This window comes from Sphaeramia orbicularis, chromosome 1, assembly GCF_902148855.1.
Source record: "Sphaeramia orbicularis chromosome 1, fSphaOr1.1, whole genome shotgun sequence".
In the NCBI taxonomy this organism is placed as follows: domain Eukaryota; kingdom Metazoa; phylum Chordata; class Actinopteri; order Kurtiformes; family Apogonidae; genus Sphaeramia; species Sphaeramia orbicularis.
The window spans coordinates 44,987,461-45,012,259 of record NC_043957.1 but is presented as its reverse complement, the minus strand read 5'-3'; the positions used below and the strand labels follow the sequence as shown (position 1 = coordinate 45,012,259).

The window sequence follows — 24,799 nt, the reverse complement described above, 5'->3', positions numbered from 1 at the left end:
TGTGGCCTAAATATATTTTTTTGGAAATCCAGCAAAATTGAAGACCTTTCCTATATATGATAAAACAATCTCAACAGCCGGTGCCGGGCACAACAAACCCCACCCCCCGCAAGTATTGTATCTTATTTTGGCATCGATCCAGCTGATGTCATCATGTCTATGCGTGTGCTGATGTCATCATATCAATGGCCTCTATATATATGTGCCACATTTGTAGTAAACTAAACAAAATTGATGTTTTTATTGACATTTTAACCCTTTCATGTATTAATTGTGAGAACCTTAGTCAAGATGTTTTTTCCTTCAGTGTTTTTATTCCTCCTTAGGCATGAAAAAAACAATGCGATCCATTTTTTTTTTTTTTCCTGTGGAGTTGCCAAAATATCCATGCATTTAATTTTTGAAGTAAAGAAACATGTGTTTAAAACCCAATATCAGAGAGGGATATGAAAACAATGAAATAAAAACGTGTTTAATGCTGCTAATCTGATGTCTTCTCACATTTTAACATATTCTAATGCTATTAATTCCTCACTTCATCAAGATAATGTGCAAAAAAAACCCTTCTTGTCTAACAAATAGCCATTGATTTACACTCAAACATGTTAGTGCAGATCAGGTTCATCAAGAACAGCAAAGTTACAGTAATGGTATGAATGTCAGGATATGAGATGATGCGTAAGTGTCCACTGTGTTAGCTGATATGGAACTAAAACAACTAAACCTGTTAATATACAAGAGAACAGCTGGAGAATAACTGTCCACTGGAGTGACATATGCATGAAAGGGTTAAATTTCATCCATTATAAGTAAATGGAAGAAAAAAAAGATTTTAAAAATTCATTAAAAATTTGAACTTTGACCTAATTTTCCAAAAATGTGATCACATCTATTCTGGATCACTGGCAATCTATAAACCCAATTTGGTATGAATTCAACCAGTAGTTTTACTGCTACAGACATGTGAATTTCCGCCCATTATAAGCAAACAGGGAAAAAAAAAAAAAAAAGAAAAAAAAACGAAAACATTACAAAAAATTTTAACTTTGATCTATTTTTCCCAAAATGTAATCACATCTTTCTGGGTCACTGGAAATCTATAAACCACATTTGGTAAGAATTCAACTAGTAGTTTTGCTGCTACAGACATTTGAAATTTCACCCACTGTAAGTAAATGGGGGAAAAAATAATTTAAAAATTCATAAAAAAAATTTAAACTTTGATCTACTGTTCCCAAAATGTAATGAGATCTATTCTTGGTTACTGGCAATCTATAAACCCAATTTGGTATGAATTCAACCTGCAGTTTTGCTGCTAGAGTGTTAATAAAGAAATAACAAAACAAACAAATAAACCAAACCAAAAACCATACTTATCTCCTTGCTTCCTCTTTGGAAGCAAGGGGATAACTGTAAAGATAAGTGGAGCTGAAAAGCAAGTCAAGATGCAAATGATTATGAAGTGAATGCACATGCTGTATTAAAATATTAATTATTTAGAGAACTTAGCTCACTGGCAGCCACTGTTTAACCGCTGCCTTAAAGGAAGAGAGGCTGTGACACGTCATTAATTAAAAGAGGCACTTTATTACACTTCACTCATTCATGGTGCCAGTGAACCTTTTTTTTTAGGTCATTCTGTGAGAATTCATGTTTGTTGTTTGGCACACAATAATGACAATGACTATGAATATGCATCCAAAATCTCAAATACTTTACAAAGTTTATGTTAAATTATAATTTTCATGTCTGCCTTAAAGACACAATATCTTTGGTCATGTGCTAACATATCTATGTTGTGCCAGAAGCTAATGTGACGATAGCTTCCTCCCTCTAAGCTACTGATAGCAAGTCTAGCATGCTTTAGCAGTTGTAGAACATGACAAGAGGCATTGAGGGAACAAGCACAAATGTCATCCTTTGGACATTTGTGGAAAACTCAACTTGGGATCTTGACATTCAACTCAGTGTACAGGCTGTTACCATCAATGGACTAAACTAGGGTGTTCAGGGATGTTACAATCCGTTCTAACATTGTAAATAAAGAAGCTATTAATGTTAATTTCTTCAGATATCTAACAAATTATACCTTTAACCAGTTACATTCATCCTCTCACAGAATGATACTTCTGCTACAATGAATCTCAGGAGGCATTAAGACACCTTGGAACGTGGTGTACTCCTGGTCTGTGACGCTCTGAGCAACAACAGATATATGAAAGCTCTCCTGTCACTCATTTAATAGAGTTACGCCAATGTTAAAGCCTCTTCTCAAAGCCTCAATAGCCATAAGATGCTAATCATTGTTAGAATCACAAGTATAAGTCTGGTTGGGTGTATCAAAGGTCAAATGCCCACTCACTTAGTGGGCTGGACATCATTAACCATACATAGAAAAAACACTGGTTTGTGTTCATCTGTAAAGATCTGCTGGCTAAACTCCCAGAATACCTCAGTAATCTTCTTTCTGTTAGCTCTAGTTGTTTCCATTTATGTTCCTCCTAGTGGTTGCTTTTGACTGTTCCCCAAGTTGTGACAGACTTTGGAAAAACAGTATTTTCCTACCATGCACCATGGTCGTGGAATAATCTTCAAAAAACAAACAAACAAACAAAAAAAAACTGTTAAACTACACACATTCATTTCTATCGATGATTTTAAAAGTATCATGAAGAATGCAGTGAATCATCATTATTACTGCTTTATTAATGAGCACTAGTGTGTCATTTTCCATTTATTGCAAGTCAACTATCAGTCTGTGTCAGAATTTTTAACACCACAAACATGTCCTCTGATGACCTTCATTGATTAGTGCGTGTATGTGTTGCAGTCGATAATGACTGTGAGTGCATACAAAAAAGTACAATAAGAAAAAAAGTTAAGCACACACATGATATTCTACTTAGGAACATATGGTGAGATGTGCACATCTGAGTTAGGGGCTAATTAAGAAATAATTAAGGAGCAGTGCTCTTTCATTAGCAAATAAATTGCTGTTCCTGGTTACATTTTAAATTGATCAAAGAAAATAGCCCCAAGCCCTGACACGAGCTGTAGCAGAACACAGAGGCAGCTGCGAAAAGAGCAGCTGACAACAACAGAGTTCAAACTACACAACTGCCACTGTGCTGTCCATGAGAAATATGCAATGGGATATGTGCAAAATGACATTTCTTGTCAGAAAAAAATCTATTAGCCGACAAACATTTGAAACCTTTGTCATGTGTATAACAAAACCATGTAGATAATGAGCCCACTGCATCTCATTAGGGAGTCTCAAAAAGATGAGACAGGAGAAGAGAAGGAACAACAGCGAGGGTCAAGACCGGACGCTGTAAAAATATGCTTCCCATGCAAATGATGTAGTTTGATACTTTAGATCTTCTTTGTTGGTCTTTGTGTTCCTTAATGGCTGTTAATGTAGACCATATGGTGCCTTAATATCCGTATGACCCCCAAAGATGTTACTGTATTATGTATTCTAAGATTAAAGCCTGAACCCAAATGGGAGTCATTTCACTATACATTACAAATGAAAATGTACAAGTGGCAGGACTGGATGAATCTGCAGAACAGATCCTCTGCAGGCGAAGCTGCATTTGGTTTTTAGGAAGCTGTACTCTTAATTAAAGCTGATTACCCCACCCCCCCAATGGGGAGGTAATGGGTATTGTTTTTGGGTTGGTTTGGTTGTTTGTTTGTTTGTTAACACTTTAGCAGCAAAACTATTGGTTCAATTCATACCAAGCTGGGTTTATAGATCACCAGTGACCCAGAATAGATGCCATTATATTTTGGGAAAGGTAGGTCAAAGTTTAATTTTTTTATGATTTTTTTTTTTAATCTTCCCATTTACTTATAATGGGTGAAACACATGCCTGCTACCATTTGTTGTTTTACTGTTTTGGAGAACTCTCTTTGTTTTAGACTGCAGTTGAAACCAAGAAAAGAAAGAAACTTTTTTTTTTTTTATTTTTTTTTTTATTTTAATTTCAGTGTGAATTGCGAGGTCATATCAGCTCCAGATAACATTTAAACAACCATCCCATTTATTGGGCATGAGGTTATATACACCCTGTTCCATACAAAATACTCTCAAGGTCTTCAGATCACACATTGGAGAACTCCATAGCCTCCTAAATTTGTTTAAGTGGTCAGGAACTCAAATAAATGAAAACTATAAAGATGAGACATTCCGTACTGTATCAAGCCTCTATAATCTTCTACCAGCTGCTTTTCAAAAGTAACTGATTTTTTTTCATTTCACATAATGAACTATAGTCATGTCCCAGTGAAAATGTGCAGTACTTCCTTCTAGGTCTTCACTCTTCATGGCTGGTACAAGCTAAACTTATAAACCTCATTTCAAAAATAGATAAGAATCCATCCCATAAACATTCTTCATTCATGTAAACTAATTTGTGTCCTTTTTCCATAGAGCACACTGTTTTATTATTACACTGGGTCTCTGTCATGTGACTTGGCAGTATTTATATACCCCGAGGGACCAAATTAGAGAATAAAACAACAGCATGTTAGCGTCTGTTGTGAATTTCAATCAGCACAACTGGCTGAAAATGATGGGTTTTTTGCTTAAAATATGAGGGTTTTTTTTGGAATTAAGACAATAACAATAAAATTAAAGACTTTCTTTGACATCAACATATTTAAATCTTAAAAAAAAAACAACTAAAAAAAAATCACATACATTTTGTGAAAAATAGACAATATTTCTGTAAGTGAATGCATAATTAATTTTAATTAATTTTATATTTTTTTAATTTATGTCTGCAAATGGCATAGCTACCTCTTGATGAATTGCAGAAAGAGTGAAATGAAAAAGTGCTTTGAGTATACAGCATCCTCAGTGTATTAAATCTGCATAAAGCTCTACCTGATACTGCAAACAGCAATATTAATTTATTTCAATGCACTGAGGTTTAGACGTAATTACTGTGTTCTGTTTATTAGACATTTGGTTAATTTGATCTATTGTAAATTGCATCACATGCATATATTGTGAGCTGGACAAGTTTGGTTATTTGATCAGGCAAGTCTTTCCACTGTGAGTATGTGGTTTGAAGGAGCAAAATGACTCCCGGCACCTGCCACTGTACTCCGAGAAACGGTGCATTTGGTTGAAAGGCTTCACTGGAGTAATTGGATTTGATCAGCCACATTCAGCATGTAAATACAATATACCCACACAGAGGTTACTGAAGCACTGAAGGCTATGTGCACAGATGAAGGAGTCTTATATGATGTGAATAGTTACATGTCTGCAGGGGGACTTCAGCCCATTGGTTGTGACAAAAGAGGGGAGTCACAATCAGTTTACCAGCACAGGAAAACAGCTTAGTATGGTTCTATTTTCACTGGTGCAGTGTGCAAATGATGTAAGGCAGTGGTTCCCAACCTTTTTTGGCTCGTGACTCCATTTTAACATCACACATTTATGGCGACCCAAAACGTTCAAAACAGATACTTTTTTTTTTTTTGCTAAAATTAATTTGTCTTTGACCATGTAATAGTTTGCTGTACTATTGCTGCATTTCCACTACATGGAACCAGCTCAACTTGGCTCGGCTCGACTTGACTCGGGTACCAGGTCCTATTCCTGGAGACCGTTTCCATTACAGGATACTACTGAACGTCATAGCGATGCGATGCGTTACTTCCGTGTCGTTTGGTCAGAGAGTTGCTGATAAACTCAGTCGTTCCGTGTTGTCTTGTCAAGCTCACGCTGAATTTTTACATCTGAACCTCCTCGACAAACCATGGTGTAGTTTTTGCAGGGCTGTCATCATGTGGATTAACCTACCACTATATTTACTGTCTGTTTTTTGTAAAACGGCGGGTCACAGAGACAACTTTCTGACCTATCAGTGGTCTGCAGTGTTTACACGTCACGTTTTAGTATCTGGTCCCCAGTCCTGGAATGTTGATGGAGGTGATACCAAAAAACTTTTTCGTAATGGAAACGCAAAAAGGCTGAGTCGAGTCGAGCCGATACCACATAGTGGAAACACAGCATATGTTGCAAATAAACGTGAATTTTAGATGATATTTAGTCTATATAATGTATATTATTATGGACGGAGGCAGAAAAGCCAGGTGTAGATTACTGCACAAAGTGAGAATTTTATTTTGCTTGGTCAGGATATGTACAGTCAGTCCAGCTTGGATTTACAAGGCTGACAATTAATACTGAACAAACAATAACTCAAACTATGAATTATGAAAGGGCTGCAGCATCTGAAACCGACCACAATGAAGATTTGAAAGATAAACAGAACCACAGTGCTTCAGTTTCAGCTTCAGTTTGTCATGTCTTTTATGTATTGGGATTGTCTCTGTCAACTCACCATGTATTTTTTATTAGGATTTTTAATTTTTAAAAAATTTTTATCAATCACCAGAAATTTCAGGCGACCCCATTTGAATTCTAGGTGACTCCACGTGGGGTCCGACCCCAAGGTTGAAGAACACTGTCTTAGGGGCATTTACTCACGTTCATCAGTTTAATTTGCTCATTTTCTACAGTCTGTCAGCTCCATATCTTTTACTATTAAAAAAGTAACAGCATGTCAGTCTCTTAAGTCAGTGATTCTCAACCTTTTTTCAGTGATGTACCCCCTGTGAAATATTTTTTCAGCCAAATACCCCCTAACCAGGGCAAAGCATTTTTGGTTGAAAAAGATGACTTAAAACAGAGTGCTGTGCCATCAGTGTCTGATTTATTAAATTTTGGAACTCCATTTGTAGTGGTCTCTCTTGAACTATTTGGAAATGAAAACATGTAACTAAAAAAAAGAAAGAAGGAATAAGCTTAATTATAAATAAAGATCTGTGCACATAAAAATAATTCTCAACATAAAGTGCCCTCCTTTGGGACTTTTGGCTCTTTGAGCCGTTCACTGAAAAGAGTCGTTCAAAAGACTGGCTCTTTTATGTTTTTTGCATTATTTTGAGACACCAATGTTTTAATGACTAAATAGGCTACATGTGATGATTGACATTACATTTTAAAGGTGTTTACTTGGCGCTGTCACGACTGCCACCAGACGTTAGTCTGGTTTTGTCTGTCTTGTGTGTTTTGTCTGTCATTTCCTGTTTTATTTTGTTAAGTTCTCCTCATGTGTCATGTCTGGTGTCTTTCCTTCCTTTCCTTAATCGTTTCCACCTGTGTGTGATTACCTGTCCCCGCCCTGATTGGTTCCACCTGTGTCTCATTGTCTTCCCTCCCTCTTGTGTATTTAAGCCCTGTGTTTTCCCCTGTCCTGTGCCAGTTTGTCATATCCTCTGTGTGTTATTTACCAGTGTTTGTTGGCTCCTGTTTGTCTGTCTGCCTGTTTTTTGACCTGGATTGCTTCTCTGACCACTGCTTTTTGCCCAACCCTTGTCTGTGCCCCTGCTACTGTTGATTCTACATGTGTTCGACCTACCTGCCTATTTTACTGGTACGTGAGCTTGTCTGTCCCCTATGTACTGTTGCCTTTCCGTCTGCCTGCCCGTGTATGACCTGGGCTGTGTACTGACTTCCCTCTGCTCTTCCCTAGTCGGATCCCCGACGTGTTATTTCGGTCCGGACTGTGCGGGTCTGTATCCGGTCCACTTCACGAAACCCGTGAAGAATCCTGAACTCTGTGTCCTCAAGATTTTGTTTATTATCACTATCAGAGACTTGTCAGTAAACCTTGTGCTTAATAGACCCTGTAAACTTTTACATCTGCCTCTGGGTCTTGCATGTGGGTTCAGTCTCCGTACTCAGATTGTTACAGGCGCGGCAGTAAATATTATCTAACCGTAAAAAAGAATAGTTCAAATGTGTGGGCTAAATACATGAAATGAGAGGTGACATTAGGCAAATGCTGGAATTGGACCAAAAACATCATGGTACATTATGTGGACTAGTCTGTAGCCTAAAAATGAAGAAGAAAATAAAACATTTTCTTATGAAATAACATTTTACTCTCCTCAAAACAAGAACAATAAATGTGTGTAAACGTACAGAAAAAATTGCACAAAACACAACAGTGATTAATCACTGCAGTTACTTAAATACCTGAACTATAGTGCAGTTCTCAGAACAAGAACAGTATGTTGGTAAACATGCAGGAAAAAATGCACAAAACACAAAAGCGATTTATCATTGCAATTACTTAAATAACTGTGGTGCATTTTCCCTCAGAACAAGAACAATAAATGTGTGTAAACATACGGGAAAAATTTTGCACAAAACACAACAGGGATTAATCACTGTTATTAATCAAAAAAAAAAAAAGGCTCTTTACAAAGACTCGGTTCTCATCGTTCATTTCAAAGAGCCGTTCAAAAGATTCGATTCGTTCGTGAACGTCACATCACCATGAAAAACACTGACCTAAGACTATCATAAGACAAGCATTAAGACAGTGGCTGATCAAACGGTGTTATAGAATCTAATAGAAGATGAAGTCAGCAGGAGTATATTATACCTTTAAAAAATATATATCTGATATTACTGATATTTCATCTAAGGGTTACAGAAGCGTGTTATTGTTCACACATGGTCTGCTGTGTTTCAATATCCTGTTTGTGGCTCCTTTTAAAATGCTGCTGACATAAGATCATCTGAAGAGTTAAATAAGATAAAGGCACACAATGCGCACAGACTGATTGTGTACTGCGGAGAGACAGCGGAGTCCATCTGTTATTCATGAAGTTTTAAACCGCAGCCACAAGTATCAATCAATCTCTTTCACCATTTGTGCCACTCTGTGCGTCACTGAGTGCGCACGGTTCCCCGCCTGTTGCCGCTGCTGCTGCTGGAGAGGCTGTGCGCTTGTACCAACGTTCAACAGGCACTGGAGGATACTTGTGCACTTTCATTACTGTTTTTTAATTTGATTTTTTTTTTTTTTAAATCCATTTTCCGCGTAATTGAAAAGCGCAAGACAACCACAGAGCAGCTTGGGAAGAAGATGCGCACTTCTATGAGTTGCGCGCTATGATGCCTTTACATACAGATCCTCTTCCAACAGTATACGTAGGTAGAACAGACTAGTGAAATATTATATCTTAGGGAAAAAAGGGAGAAAAAGAAGAAGAATGGCAGCTGCACATAACGGATCCAACATCACGGGCAACTACACTAACCAGTTTGTGCAACCGCCGTGGCGCATCGCTCTCTGGTCTGTCGCCTACAGCTCCGTTCTGGCGGTTGCAGTGTTCGGCAACCTCATCGTGATATGGATCATTCTTGCCCACAAGCGAATGAGGACTGTAACGAACTATTTTCTGCTCAACCTGGCGTTTTCGGATGCGTCAATGGCCGCTTTCAACACTTTAATAAACTTTATCTACGCTGCTCACGGGGAGTGGTACTTTGGTAAAGCTTACTGCAAATTCCACAACTTCTTCCCGGTCACGTCTGTCTTTGCCAGCATCTACTCCATGACTGCTATCGCGGTGGACAGGTGGGGATTCCTAAAGCAACTCTCTCCTCATCCAACTTCAGCATCTGTTTTTGGTTTGAGTGAATGAGATTTTTTTTTTTTTTTCTTTTTTAGTAATACATTTGATCGTGCGTAAATCATGTGTGTAAGGATAAGGGCACAAAAGCATAGAGGGTAAATTTATTTTTTTTTAATCCAGACAACCTTTTCTACCTTTGCAATCATCAAAGAACGAATGAAATTTCCGGAGCGACTGCACAGAGCATTAATATTTCAAGGTATACACTAGGTTATGTAAAAATATCCTTGTTACCGAAACCCTTTCATCTCCAGAGCTTCACGCATGATTTTTTGGCACCTAGTTTCTGATTATTCCACGTGGATGTGCTGCCTTTTCCAACAGTGGTGGAAAATTTAATCTTGTGCTTTACAAAAAAAAAAAAAAAAAGCTCAAATTTTACCTCGCGCTTGAAAACAAACTACTTCATTAGGCAATTACTCAACCAGGCTTTTAAAGATGGTGATGTCTTCTGATGTACTACTTTGCACCCATGCCATTTACAAGTATATATTAAATCACCAGTTTAATATAAATTTCCACTGATGGCATCTAATGTTTGTTCTGTCCCTGATTTATTTCATTAGCATTTAAGCTCCCTGCTGATTTACATATTTGGTACATCAACTCAAATAATTACTTTTTTGATATATGCATTGCAAAGGTGGTTTCCTTCTCATGCACTATAAGCATCTTCTCACATTTAAGTGTCATATTTTGCATTAGATGACACTATACTATACTAAAAACTGCTGTAAATGATATTGTGTGCCAGCACAGAAAGAAAATCCCTTTTTTATGCCTTCATGCTTTCTGATTCTATCGCTCTATCTCATGCATTCATTTATCTCCAGCTCTCTCACACATGTTTTTTTTTCCTCTTTTGCTGGTGATGTGATTTAGAGGTAATGCAGTGATGCAGGCACCACAATCAAATGGGCTTTACAGTGGACCGTCATACCTCGTAATGTCTCAGTAAAGGGATTAGGCTGATGAAAGCAGCTACAGGTCAAGCATGATGACAACAGCAGCATAGAGATGCACGAGGGCACAGCGTGTGGATACATCTAGTCTACATGTGTCACTGTGTGCTGCGATAGTGTGCGAGGTGTTTTCTTGCTTTAGTACTTCTCCTTGACACATGCATCTCCCCGGGCCGTGCTCATTTTGGCTCCTCTCCTGCAACTTCAGTGTGTTTGTATTTTTGGTCTGCAGTGTCCGTTCGATTCTGTCAACAGTGTACTGAGAAAGAGAACATCGGCATGACCTACATGATGTAGATGTAACCTCCAGTCATGCTTTTCGTAACCCCAGTATGGTGCTGTCTCTGCTCTGATGTCTTGAAATGGCATGAGGCCACAGTTCGTGATCATCTGTGAATTTGTCCTTCCTACTGCCTCTGTGCTGTCAAGTGTGTTTTCTTTGGGCACTGCAGCAATAAAACACAGGTTGCTGGGTGAAAGGTAAAAGCCTTAAGCAGAAACACAGCTTTTTATCTGTCCCATTCCTTTTTTTAAAAAAATTTGTGTTAATTCAATCACGGTAGATAAAAAATTATGTGTGATATTTATCTTTATCGCTAAATATCTGGGCATTCATTTTTGCATAATATACAGTATGGTTCATTCAATACTGTAGAAAGCCCTGTGTTACACAACTGCACAGTTTTTCCACATGTGCAGTTCATGGCCTCTGGTGATAATGAGGACACCAGCGCGTTCCATGCAGTTGAATCATAATCTTCAGTCACTACTCAGCACTGATCACCCAGCGACCATCTTCACATTATGCATTCCATATCGAGTCTATTTTAAAAGCTGAATACATTTTATCTGCACCCGTCTTCGCTGAGCACATTTCACCACTTTACTGTTAAGAGTCTGTGTGTGTTTACATCTCTGATAATATGTCTTTTTTTTCTTTTTTTTTTTTTTACATTTTATCTGCCAGATTTTTATTAAATAAATGAATGACTAATATTTTAGTTCCACCTCTTCCTACCTGCATTGCTTTATTGCAGCAATATACTGCACTTCCCAAACTTTTATTAGAGAGTCTGTTGTAAGGGTTATAAGGCTACTTTAAAATTTGATGGGCTATGCAGAGAATCTGGCGGACAAGACAAAAGGCAAACAGAATCACAAGTTGTTGTTGTTTTCTGGAGTGCATTCATCTGGATAATTTCCATTTGCTCAGCTTGTGAAATGTGGATTGCTTTCACCTCAATATAAAACACTGCCAAGCAATGCTACACGAAATATACTCCAAAATCAGCTGTTGGGGTAAACAACTTTAAAGTGTTTGAAATTAGAATGAGAGTGTAAATTATTTATCTCTGTAGAAATAATGATCAATTTTCTGTAAATCTTTATTTATTTATTTACTCTCTTGAAAACCTTTCTTTGTAGAATCTCAAAGGATTAACATTATTACCTCTGCCGAGGAAGGAGGTTATGTTTTCATCAGGGTTTGTCTGTTTGTTTGTCTGTTGGCAAGATAACTCAAAAAGTTACAGATGGATTTGGATGAAATTTTCAGGAAATGTTGACGGGGTGGGGGGGGGCAGATTTTTGTTTGTTTGTTTGTCTGTCTGTTAGCAAGATGATTCAAAAAGTTCAGGAAGGATTTTGATGAAACTTTCAGGAAATGTTGATACTGGCACAAGAAACAAATGATTAAATTTTGGTGGTGATCGGGATGGGGGGGGTGGGGGCGGTGGGGGGGGCAGATTTTGATGACATTTTCAGGAAATGTTGATACTGGCACAAGAAACAAATGATTACATTTTGGTGGTGATTGGAGGGTGGGGCTGATATTCCTTGGCGGAGGTCTTTACTCTCCGAGTGCTTTTCTAGTTAACTCTGAAAATCAGCTGAACGAAAAAAAAATACAAATATTAAAAACAAGAGCTTGTTCTGGAGAGAGATTTAGTTTAAAAAGTATGTAACCGATCCATTTTCCACATGACTTTATGTTATTCAAAGTGTAATTTAGGTGAAATCAACCCTTAAGTACTTTTTTTTTTTTTTTTTTGGTCTGAAGTCACAGTAGCTAAACATCAAACCTATCCTTCTCCTCAGAGGAAATTTGAGCCAACACTTGACATTTAGCTGTATGTCTATTCCAAGATAATCTCCTCTAGTTAAACAGAAGGAGGTGATAAAGCGAGTGTTTAGACGGTAGTGTCACACCACAGTAACTTGACTTCAAAACAATATATTGCTGAAAGCGTTCCTGTGCAGTCAAAGCCAAAACAGACTCCTGTGTTAAAGAATGTGGCTGCTTATTATTATTATTATTACTAGTGTGCGGTGATGCTCCCTTCTCCATGAATCTGCTTAAATGTGTGTGGCTGGTTTCTATACAGGTGAATTGTGTGTGTGTATGTTATTGTGTTTGGCTTAATTAAGTGTTAGTGGTCCGCATCATGCTTATTGTTCAGTGGTTATAAGTTTATTAAATCAGCTGTCCTTTGTACAGACTCCCTGGATGCCAGATACCTCCAACTACTCCAGAACATACTTGATGGGTTATCAAACAGGCTACTCACACACCGGAATTCACAAGGACCAGTGAGACACTCAGAATAAATGTCATGCAATGACTACTGAATAGACAGGGCGTCTTTGTTGATATCCCTTAGAGACCTGCATTCAATGACGTGAAAGGATGAGGCCCATTTTTTACCATCTTATGAAGACTGAATTAACAGCTTCAATCCCGCGTTATCTTTAGCTGAAAATGATGTTCTGAGTTGAGTGTACGCTTAGTTGATAATCTGCTGTCAGTTGAGGGTTTCATTGTGTTGTTCAAACAAAATCCCTTCACAGGGAATGAATCATCAGTCAGTTTCCCTCAAAAATCACCACAGTGTAATTATATTTCAAGCCTGTTGTGAAGAAAATTAAGTAGAAATTTATTGTGAAAATAGTTTAAACTTCATCCATCGGTAGTGGTTCCCAATCTGGGGCCTTGAACAATCCAAAGGGTTATGAAATACTTAAATGAATAAAAAGGGGAAAAAAATTCTATTACCGTCACTTCTTCAAGCCACCAAAGAAGTTTAAATGAATCATTCCAAGGATAAACATCAGTGTTTGAGCAGAAGTTACGTCCACAGTGATGATAAATTTTTCACGGACTTAACCTACACAGACAGGAATTTGATACCATGGACTGTGTTTGTATCCTGAGCACTGCTTGTACTTTAGGAAAGATTGTTGTTATTGATTTAATGTTGATAAATGTGCGGTGCGTTTGGAGTTAAGCTTTTTAATATTTAACCATGAGCACAATCTGGTCAAACCTTACAAGGGCTGTGAGCATGAAAACACGTTCATGAAAAAGTGTCATCAGTCATGCTTCAGCTACTATGAGTAAATATTGAATTAGTCACTTTGAGACATGAGCCATTTACACCTCAACAAGGACATTAATTACACTGGGTTACAAAAAAATGTTTTTTGCGAGGTGTCTAGGTTTTTTCAACTGAATTAGGACCATTTTGCACCGCTAAATCCAAAAACGACATCTGTTTTTCTCAATCAGGTCAGGTTATTTTGCTAATTTGATTTTGAAAAATTTGATCTTCTCACAAAATTGATAACATTTTTGTGACTTTATCAGTTGATTTTTTTATATAGTTCTCACCCAAAATAGGTTTTAAGAGAAAAAAATCATTTTCTAACAGGATGTATTTATTATTTATTATGTATTCACCGCAGATGTAGCAGAATACGTCAGGCTTATTTTTGCAAGATCTTCTAGTCGAAGCCATTTCATTCACCTGTAATATTAAAAAAAACCAATCATAAATTGGCAAAAGTAAAATCTTCAGAACTCATTTATTGCGAGAAATATGAAAGAATTTTGTATCATATGATGCGAAAATGCCCATAAATGTAAGCAAAAATGTTAAAAAGCCAATATGTAGCATAGTTCAAAAAGTTGACCTGATTGAGCAAAATTAATGTGATTTTTGGATTCAGCACACCAAAATTATCCCAAATCAGCTCAAAAAACTTAAACAATAAATTTGTTGTTGACCAGTGCTATACATGCTTCCGCTTTATGTTCATAAACCATGATTTTAATGGTCATAAATAACCTTTAACTGTTTTTTTTTTTTTTCCATTAGAGTCACTCAGTAAAGCATTTAAAGACAGTGATGTCTTGTTAACCTGCTGACTTCTGTCTTGTAGGTACATGGCCATCATCCATCCTCTGAAGCCCCGTCTGTCAGCGAAGGCCACCACATTCATCATCGTCTGTATCTGGAGTCTGGCCGTCATCCTCGCCTTCCCTCTCTGCTACTTCTCCACCACCCGAGTTCTGCCCAAAAGGACCGTTTGCTTTGTGGCCTGGCCCCGCAAGGAGGATGACCAGCTGATGTAAGACACACTTTGGAGCTTACTCACTTAAGTACATGAGTGACATTAAACGAAGTGCCTTTCCATTAGAGCCCAACCGATTAATCAGGCCGTTTATAGCGTATCACTGATTAATCAACATGGTCAAAATGTAACCGACGTATTAACTTTTTTGCTGCATGGAGATTCTGTCACTCTGCTCCTGTGTGTCTGTGTTGCCCAGAGAATTCGAGGAATAGTAAAACATGTTCAGCTTCACTTTTACATTGACAATCACGGACTGCTACCCCACACACACACACACACACAAACACACAATCACAGGCTGCTATCCCCACGTACACACACACACACACACACACACAATCATGAACTGCTACCCCACACACACACGCACATTCACACTCACACAATCACGGACTGCTATCCCCCCACTCCAACAATTATGGACCCCCCCATCACAGACCGCTATCGCCTCATTCCAACAGTCACTGACCACCATCACCCTACTCTGACATTCACGGACCGCTATCCTTCCCAACATCGCGGACCTCTATCACCCCACTCCGACAATCACTAACCGCTATCCCCCACATTTTACGAACTATACACCCCCCACTCTTCACTCTGCAGGCACGCTTGGGTATTAATACTCTATGTTAATCGTCGCTAACATTTTAAAGAATGATTTACCAAACAATTTTTATGTCACTACTTATAAAATATATCAGTTTTAGTATAGTTTAGTACAGTTTTAGTATATCTTATCTTTTATATCTATAAATTTTTTATTAGTTTTATTATGTTTTGTATTTTTACCTTTATCATTGAACAGCACTTTGGACACTTTGTGTTGTTGTAAATGCGCTATAGAAATAAACCTGACCTTATAGCAGTAGTGAATCGACAGATGCGTTCATTTGCTTTTCCTCTTGCTGATTATTTGTTTAAATACACTATATATTTGGATGGACCCACCATCTGCTATTCAACACGATGTTAAATGCCTACATAAAAAGTACACTATTGTACTGTATATTTTTGTAATTGGAGGATATTAGTGTTCCCTCTAGTGTGGTGATGCTTTGAGTCTTTACTTAATTGTCCATAAAGGGAATCAGACAGACTGGTATGACACTACTTAAGTCAGAAAGAAAACACACTAATTATGTACATTTTATTAAGAAGTGCTAAAAACAAAGTTCCTCATCTGAAATAATGATGTGCAAAGACCTCAAGTGTTTACTCTCTACATCAGCAATTAGACAGATCCCCAAGACCTCAGAGGAACACCCCCCACAACATCATTACGATGTAGTTCCCATCACTTAATAGACTGACATGCTGTTACTTTTTTAATGGTAAAAGACATGGAGCTGACAGACTGTAGAAAATGAGCAAATTAAACTGATGAACGTGAGTAAATGACCCTAAGATATGAACTCTGTGATTGTTACCATCTTAGTTGGCTGACAAAACTGATTTCAGAGCTGAGTTCAGACTTCACATTTTTTTGCAGGCTCTGTCCTCTGAATAAGCGCCTTTCCCCTGTGTCTTTGCAGGTATCATATCATAGTAACAGTCCTGATCTACATGTTGCCATTAGTGGTGATGGGCATTACGTATACCATCGTGGGTTTGACTCTGTGGGGAGGTGAGATCCCAGGAGACTCATCTGATAACTATCACGGACAGCTCCGAGCCAAAAGGAAGGTAAGCAAGCTCAAGGGTGAATAGACCATCATTCGTTCAAGAATTCAGATATGACCCAGAGCAGTCCAATTAGGAACGGTTACCACCATAAATCAGAGTGCCACAAATAAACTGCAGTCATCCACTAGTGAACAGCCTCTACCTCCAGGTAATTATTATCTCACTTCTGTTTCTCGGTCGTAAATTGAACATGTAAGGGGCAATTACTTATCTTAAAGACTTACTGTCTTTAAGATACAAAAGATTTACAGAGATCTATTAGCTTTTAGTTTACGCACACCATCTGCTAGTATAAAAAAAAAAAAAAAAAAAATCAGGCATGCTGTTAATGTACATGTACCTTGAGGGTTTAAGCCTCTATCTCTGTTAATTTAGTTGCTGTGGAAGAAAAACATTTATCATCCAACAGGGGAATTTCGAGACCAGACTCAGATTGAATGAATTATTCTTTGACCTGTTATCTGCTCCTTGTGTTTTATACAAATCTGTCATTAACAGTCTCCTGCTAATACAAGTGTAAAAACATATCGTCCATAATAGAGATGAAACATTGTAACAGTGTGAAAAGTGTTGAAATGACTGGTTTGTCAAAGTCTTTCAGCACTGTTATTTATTTATTTATTTAAATTATACAGTTACATGAACATGTACAGGGGTTGGACAAAATAATGGAAACACCTTCACCTCAAGATGATAATGCCCCAATCCATACAGCTAGAATTGTTAAAGAATGGCATGAGGAACATTCTAATGAAGTTGAGCATCTCGTATGGCCGGCACAGTCCCCAGACCTCAACATTATTGAGCATTTATGGTCAGTTTTAGAGATTCAAGTAAGACGTCGATTTCCACCACCATCGTCTCTAAAAGAGTTGGAGGGTATTCTAACTGAAGAATGGCTTAAAATTCCTTTGGAAACAATTCACAAGTTGTATGAATCAATACCTCGGAGAACTGAGGCTGTAATTGCCGCAAAAGGCGGATCTACACCATATTAAATTATATTTTGTTGATTTTTTTAAGGTGTTTCCTTTATTTTGTCCAACCCCTGTACTTAGACATAAGGAACCACACAGACACAATAAAAATAAATAAATAAATGAATTATTCAACAGACCTACAAACCTATTAAACACAAAAGAGAGAGAGAAAAAAAAAACACAACAAAAAAACAACAACAAGATTAATATTATCAACTCCTCTTTACAATGCTCAGGGCTGATTAAGAGTTAATATAATGTAAACTAACAAATTTCTCTGTCAAAAGGACATAGGAGACAGCAGGACACTCTTGTTGACAGTAGAGAAAAGCACTCAGAGAGTGCAGACCTCCACCAAGGTAGATGAGTGACACCCCCCCCCCCCCCCCCCCCCCCCCCGCCCCCCAATCACCACCAAAATTTCAGTTCATTTCTTCCTTGTGCCAGTATGAACATTTCCTGAAAACTTCATGAAAATCCGTCCATAACTTGTTGAGTTATCTTGCTAACACACAAACAAACATGAACGCACACAAAGCAAAACGATCACAATACCTCCTGGCGGAGGTAAAAAAAAGGATCCCATTGTTCGTAAAACAAATTAATTTGTCCACAAAGAGAAAACTTAATCTTTTCCAACTTTAAAAAGAAAAGTAAATCATGCACCCATTGCACAAAGGTGGGTGGCAGGAGGTTCCTTCCACTTAAATAGAATCATACGACGGGCCAAAAGTGTACAAAAAGCTATGAATCACTTTGGGCTTTGGACAATCCCAGTGCAGGAGAGGAAACTCAGCACTATAATTTAAACAATCATAAGTTTAGATTAAACACAAGAAATACTTACTTTACATGTATTTAAACTAGCAATAGCTTGAAAACAATGGCCTATTTTGGTATGCACAAGCAGTAGTGAGAGCATGAAAAGGCTGTAAAATCTTTAGTAAGAATATTAAATTTTTAATGGGAAATAAATGAAAAATAGTGATATCACACCCAAGGAACTGGCAAAATTGGAAAGATATTTTTTAAATTCTCAGTTTTATTACGAGGCAAATTGACAGCACTGATAAATGTTACACTTCAAAGAAAGAACAAATGCTGCAACAGACTGAATACGAATGATCAGTTGTGTCTTCTATGTACATGCATAATGCAGATGGAGAAGCTGCACAGCACAACATGTCACGGAAGAAAACCGTTATCCCACCCAACACAACCTTTGTGGTTGTCACTTGTCCTCAATCAACTGTTCATCCATGCATGTGGACAGGCACAAGCTCGAAAAAACCAACAGTGTCTGGAAGCATTATGAGTTTTTCGACACTTTAGTATCTGATGTCAAAGCCTCTGGGATTCAGACTCATTCAGAGCATGTTTTTATAGTGGGAGCATTTACTACTCACATGAAAAACATGTTGGAGCTGATTGAAGGTCAAAGGTGAGATAGTCTGCAGCATCGACCAGCAGAGTTGTACACCTTGAGATCAGTCTGAAGATATTACCCTACACTCAGCCTGTCGCGGTCTATAGGATAAAGAGGGTTCTAAATTTTATTTCTACACCACAGCTGCAGAGATACCACCAATTGGCCTGTGCTTTATGATTTACTACCACCATAGCTGCAAAGCAAAAGTAATCTTCTTTTTTATGTGCAAAAGTTGATTCAGGCTTCACTTAGCCCACAAACTGGCAAAGGGAATACTTCTTCACCTTTCACTCAGAGGGATTTTGTATGTAATCAATATATTAATCACATATATCGATCACATATGGACATATTTTAAGTTGCTTGCCATCTATTTTCAACCCATCTAGATGCCTGGGCTTTTTAATTTAATTGTTAATCTAGTGTTTCCTTTGTGAGAGATAAAAGCTGCAGTAGTTTTTAGCACCACTGGCCAATAATTCCATAATTAACTGAACTTTCAGCCTGTAGATGGAATGCACATCCATCACTTCCCCCCTGGGCCACGCCCCTCTAAGTCAGACTGAGTGGCAAAAACAAACCGGCTCAACATGGCGGAGCATAGCAGTAACTACAGCGAGACCGGGAAAAATGTGGAATATAACATGAAATTAAAGACAATTGGACTGGACATGGATCCATACAAGATACCAAACAACAAGTGGTCTATGAACATTGATATGTGGCTGGAAATCACGTATCCTGACATTTATATGAACCTGATTTCAACGCCGGGAAAATACACAATGCAAAGGCTGAAAGCATACAAAAGACAAAGAGTTGTTGACATCCTGGTCCTCGTTAATTAGAGGATTCCAGCTGGTGAGTGCTTTCAGTTCAACATACTATTGTTTTTGAGGTTTTATGTCAGTGAAGATGCATTTTCTTGGCGGTGATTGCCAAGGTAAAGGCCCAGCAGTAGTGCTCACAGTTCACTACTGATTTACTGGAGTTGAACCCTTAGTATTGACTAGGGATGCACCGATACCACTTTTTTCCAGACCGAGTACGAGTACTTACATTTGAGTACTTGCCGATACTGAGTACTGATACGAGTACCTAATAATCCTATTCTAGTTCTTAGTTCCTTTTGTAAATGTGCTTTATTGTCGTTGTCATTAGTCTGACTGGAAAAAAGTGCTGCTACTGACATTTAATGTGTTGGAATGAGCGTTTCTCAATTAATCCACCAGGGAGCGCCGCTCTTAATTAACCATACTGGACAAATACTACAAAGAAGAGTAAAGTTTTTTGAGAAGAAGAAGAAAGTCAGCAATAACAAACATGGAGATGACAGAGGTAACACTAATGTGATACTAATATTGCAGCGTTTTCTCTGGTAAGGTTTAACAGCTTAGCTTCAGCAGGAAGAGTTAAGAGAAATGAGCGATAAGTTTCGTTTTCACTTCTGTTGGTGGCGGTCCGCACCGCTCCGTACTCCCGCTGGTATTCTCATTCTGTTTACGCAGCCGTAAGCACCTGATAAACAGATGGAATGTACGCAGAGGACGGACAGAACGCTGCGTCCGTATCTGTCTGTGTCTTTAACATTACTTGCAGTCAGCGTTACTTTTATCACCGTCATTTATTTTGAAAAATCTCCACACTCTTCACACTCCCCACACATTATTCCACGACCGTGTCCCTGCTACACTGAACTGGGAATGTTACACGGCCGTAAGTGGTATCGGTGCACTTGTATCGGATGTCTTTTACGAGTACGAGTACACACACCGAGTATCGGAGCATCCCTAGTATTGACCCAAGTGAGTGTATAATCTACTACTGCTTCTACTTTTGGTAAGTATGCTTCAAAGTGTACTTTCATAAACTAAAAAAGGGACTAGAAGTTTATTACCAGTAAACTAATAGTATACCTACAAGTTTACCTTAAGTATACTTTAAAGTGTATTTTCATAAACTTAAATTGGGCAAATTTAGTCCCAAGAAGTTTACTTTTAAGTACACTGCTAGTATATTTGTATCAGTATACTTGGTACATAAATGTATACTTTAGGACGTATACTTAAATAAACTTTAGTATACTTAACATGTACTTGAGGTATACTTTTTGGTAAGGGTAAGTAGAGTTAACATCAAATACTTGATCCAACACAGCTACAACAGCTTTGTGCTAGAGTACCCCCTTATTTGGAAAACTAGGTTAGCCTCAGTTTAAGCTAGTTTACAAATTATGTAGAGCACAAGGTTCAGAATCTCACAACTGAAGACAAAAACATTTCAGTTATGAAATATAGAACTAAATGACAGACGCTAACATTAAGAGCTTTACTAAGAAGTAACGTTAGCCAAAACGATATGTAATTTAAGGTATGAATTTACGCAAGAACACAGCATAAATTAACATTACCTGACACGAAATGGCAACCACAAATTCAGGTTTCGTTGCCTGGATTCCAGTTATTTCTATGAATTGCAGAAATCCATCTGCTTCTTCTGTCTTTGGCTTTAGGTCACCACTAAAACGGTAGCTCCGAGTGCTTTTTAAACCTTTTTGTGTAATCAATGACACAACAGCTCTTCCCCATTTTTTAGATTGTTCTAAAGTTTTCGCAGTATTCAAGCCAAAGCCGCTACTCATCTCCCTCTTTTTGCCACTCAGTGGACGTAACTGCGGTGACTTCCGCTAGCGGTGACGTCACGTGCATACCCTTTATTTCAGTTAAAGTGGTCTGAGAGGACTGGAAGCTTCTGCATCTATTCCTTGCCTGTGTTTTCAGGTTGTAGAAAATCTACACTGTGACACTCACATTTTGTCTAATCACAAGTGTTCACACCTGTGGGGATGTTAAACACATGATTGACAGTTGTAATTACCAATAGTTGATCAGATTCAGGTCCAGGTCAGATGTGACCTGGACACGATTCTACTGCTCTACTCCATGTCTCGAAAGTAGGATCACTTTTTCATAACAACATGATCCACAATGTCTGGTTCATGTATCTTTATACTTAGTCTTTAAATTTGGACAAAGAGGAGAAAGCTGTAGAAGGAAGGTGTGTATATTCTAATTCTGGCATTTTGTCCTCAGTTCCTGCAGTTTCAATGGGACAGGATATCTGCTGACATCAGCATTAGCTAACATCGGCTCTTTCATAATCACTATAAACTGGAACTTCTATAAACTGAAACTATGGAAGTTCTTCACCTGAGAGAGTTACTAGGGGGTAAAGTGGGGCAGATGCACCTGTATTAGATTGATGGTTCTGTTTTTTTCTTTTTCTTTTTTTTTTTCTTTTTGAGTCCGTAAAGACCCATTAGATAAGCACAGGAGCAGAGGCTCCCACTGAGACACCACCTCTGGATGATTCAGAATCAAAATGTAAGTCTTTACATCTTAAAGACTTCTATCTTTTTCTAAGAATTGGTAACTGCCTCACCACAGGGAACATTATTTCTTGCTATTTCTCTGTGTGCTTCGGGCCTGAAATTAGTCTGCAGGGAGTCTTTCAGAGTCAAAGTGACTGTGTTTTTTTTTTTTTTTTAATTTTGTTTGTAAACGGGTATTTTTTCCCTGTGTTTCCATTTTTGTGTTCAAGGCAGAGGGCATTTTCCTGTTGAGTTTAGCTTACATATCAGATTCAGTAATTGTGGAAAGTCTGAATTATACATGCTTAAAGGTAGCCCATGTTCATCTTTAGCCTCAGTGGTCCTAATCACTGATCACATGGTGCTGATTAATGTCATGCAGAGAGTTTTGTGCTGGCAGGCTCTGGTCAGAATAGGTTACAGAAAGGAAGATAGCCCAAGGCGGCACAGTCGAACATCATAAAACTGGCTGGCTCAAAAGACAATGTAAATAAAAATCCAAATTTTATTTTAATATTCATTTAACCCATAAGGACCCAAACATCCATCACCGACTAAAACTATTTATTGATTCAACCCTTTCATGCATAGGTCACTCCAGTGGACAGTTCTTCTCCAGCTGTTCTCTTGTATATTAATGAGTTTTGTTGTTTTAGTTCCATATCAGCCAACACAGTGGACACTTATGCATCATCCCATAAACTGACATTAATACCATTACTGTAACTGTGCAGTTCTTGATAATCCTGATCTGCAGTAACATGTTTGAATGTAAATCAATTGTTATTTGTTAGACAAAAAGTTTTGTTTTTGCATATTATCTCCATGAAGTGAGTAATTACTAGCATTAGAATATGTTAAAATGTGAGAAGACATCAGATTAGCAGCATTACAAATGTTTTTATTTCATTGTTTTCATATCACTTTCTGATATTGGGTTTTAAACACGTTTCTTTACTTCAAAAATTAAATGCATGGATATTTTTGTAACTCCATAGAAAAAAAAAAAAAGACTCGATCACATTGTTTTTTTCATGGCTAGGAGGAATAAAAACACTCAAAAAATAAATCTTGACTCAAGTTCTTACAATTCATGCATGAAAGGGTTAAAATGTTTGAAACCTGTTGATCCACTAATCCTATCAATCCAAGTAAATAATTGGTGTAAAATGCACTTTGTCAGCTTTTTATGGTCATCAGATATGACCCATTTGGATGTTCAGAGGCTAAGTAGTTACCGTGGAAACACCAGCATCTTCTACAACATTAACTCTCCAGTAAAACCCATGGAGTTGGATCAATGACAGTGGATGGAAATGCTTGGTTTATGTTCATTTAATTATGTATTTTACTGAAAAAGTCACTTTTTCTGTAGTTTTCTCCGTTTTTAATATCATAAATATCCACTTTATCTGAGCTTTTAAGAACATCTTCATGATCAGTAAATTAAATACAGGAAAATACCTGATTGATACTGATAAAATACAAAATACAGAGGATAATATTATAAGTAAATGGTGATAAATCACCTAAGAAAGGTTAGATATTGAGAAAGCTGACTGAAAAGTGACACTGGGTCTTTATGGGTTAACTTGGATGACGAAGCGAAGCAGCAGTCATATCTAAAAAAGTAATAACTATATAATATATAATATATATCAGTAAAAAATAAGTAAATAAGCTACATGGTGCAATAATATCATACCTGTATGTGCAATACACATCTGTGCAATAGCTTATTTATGAATATGTATATATGACATGCAAATCTATTTATTAATCTGGTACTTCTCCATTTTATTCTGTTGGCTCTTCTTATTCTGTCCACCTGTAAACTGCAGCTGCACAGGGTCCAAGAAAAATTTCCCCATGGGGACAATAAAGTATATCTTATCTTATCTTATCTTATCTTATCTTATCTTATCTTATCTTATCTTATCTTATCTTATCTTATCTTATCTTATCTTATCTTATCTTATCCTTACCTTACCTTACCTTACCTTACCTTACCTTACCTTACCTTACCTTACCTTACCTTACCTTACCTTACCTTACCTTTGTCTGAGAATGAATCAACATGAACATATTTAATCTAAGGTTCTCAAAACACAAACAAACATGTATCACATACATGCAGCATGATTCAGCAGATACAACCCTTTCCAGAAACTTTACTCTATGGTGCACTGTTCACTGTATGTAAACATGAATACTACATGTCACCCTGTTTCCACCCACAGGGTTCAGTTCCAGTTTATGAGTCTACATTCACAGGGTTTCAACCACAAATAAACTGGTCTGCAACCTTAAAGCAAAAAGTATCGGATTTTCCTTTGAACCAAACAATGAACCATTGTGGGTGTGTCATATTCAATAAGTTGAGAAAAAAAAAAGGTCTGGGAAATTAGTGGGGAAAAGAATGTGCAGTCACAGCTGACTAAAC

At 37.6% G+C, this 24,799-nt stretch overlaps 1 protein-coding gene across 1 annotated transcript in view; it reads left to right on the top strand.

Annotated features, from left to right (window-relative positions):
- The first annotated feature begins 9,060 nt into the window (after positions 1-9,060).
- tacr3a (tachykinin receptor 3a) overlaps positions 9,061-24,799 on the top strand; it is a 47,088-nt gene continuing 31,349 nt past the window's right edge. Inside the window, exons 1-3 of the mRNA XM_030139488.1 lie at positions 9,061-9,458; positions 14,697-14,885; positions 16,427-16,577. Coding sequence (XP_029995348.1) covers positions 9,091-9,458; positions 14,697-14,885; positions 16,427-16,577 — 708 coding nt within the window. The 5' untranslated portion in view covers positions 9,061-9,090. The remainder of the gene's footprint in view (positions 9,459-14,696; positions 14,886-16,426; positions 16,578-24,799) is intronic.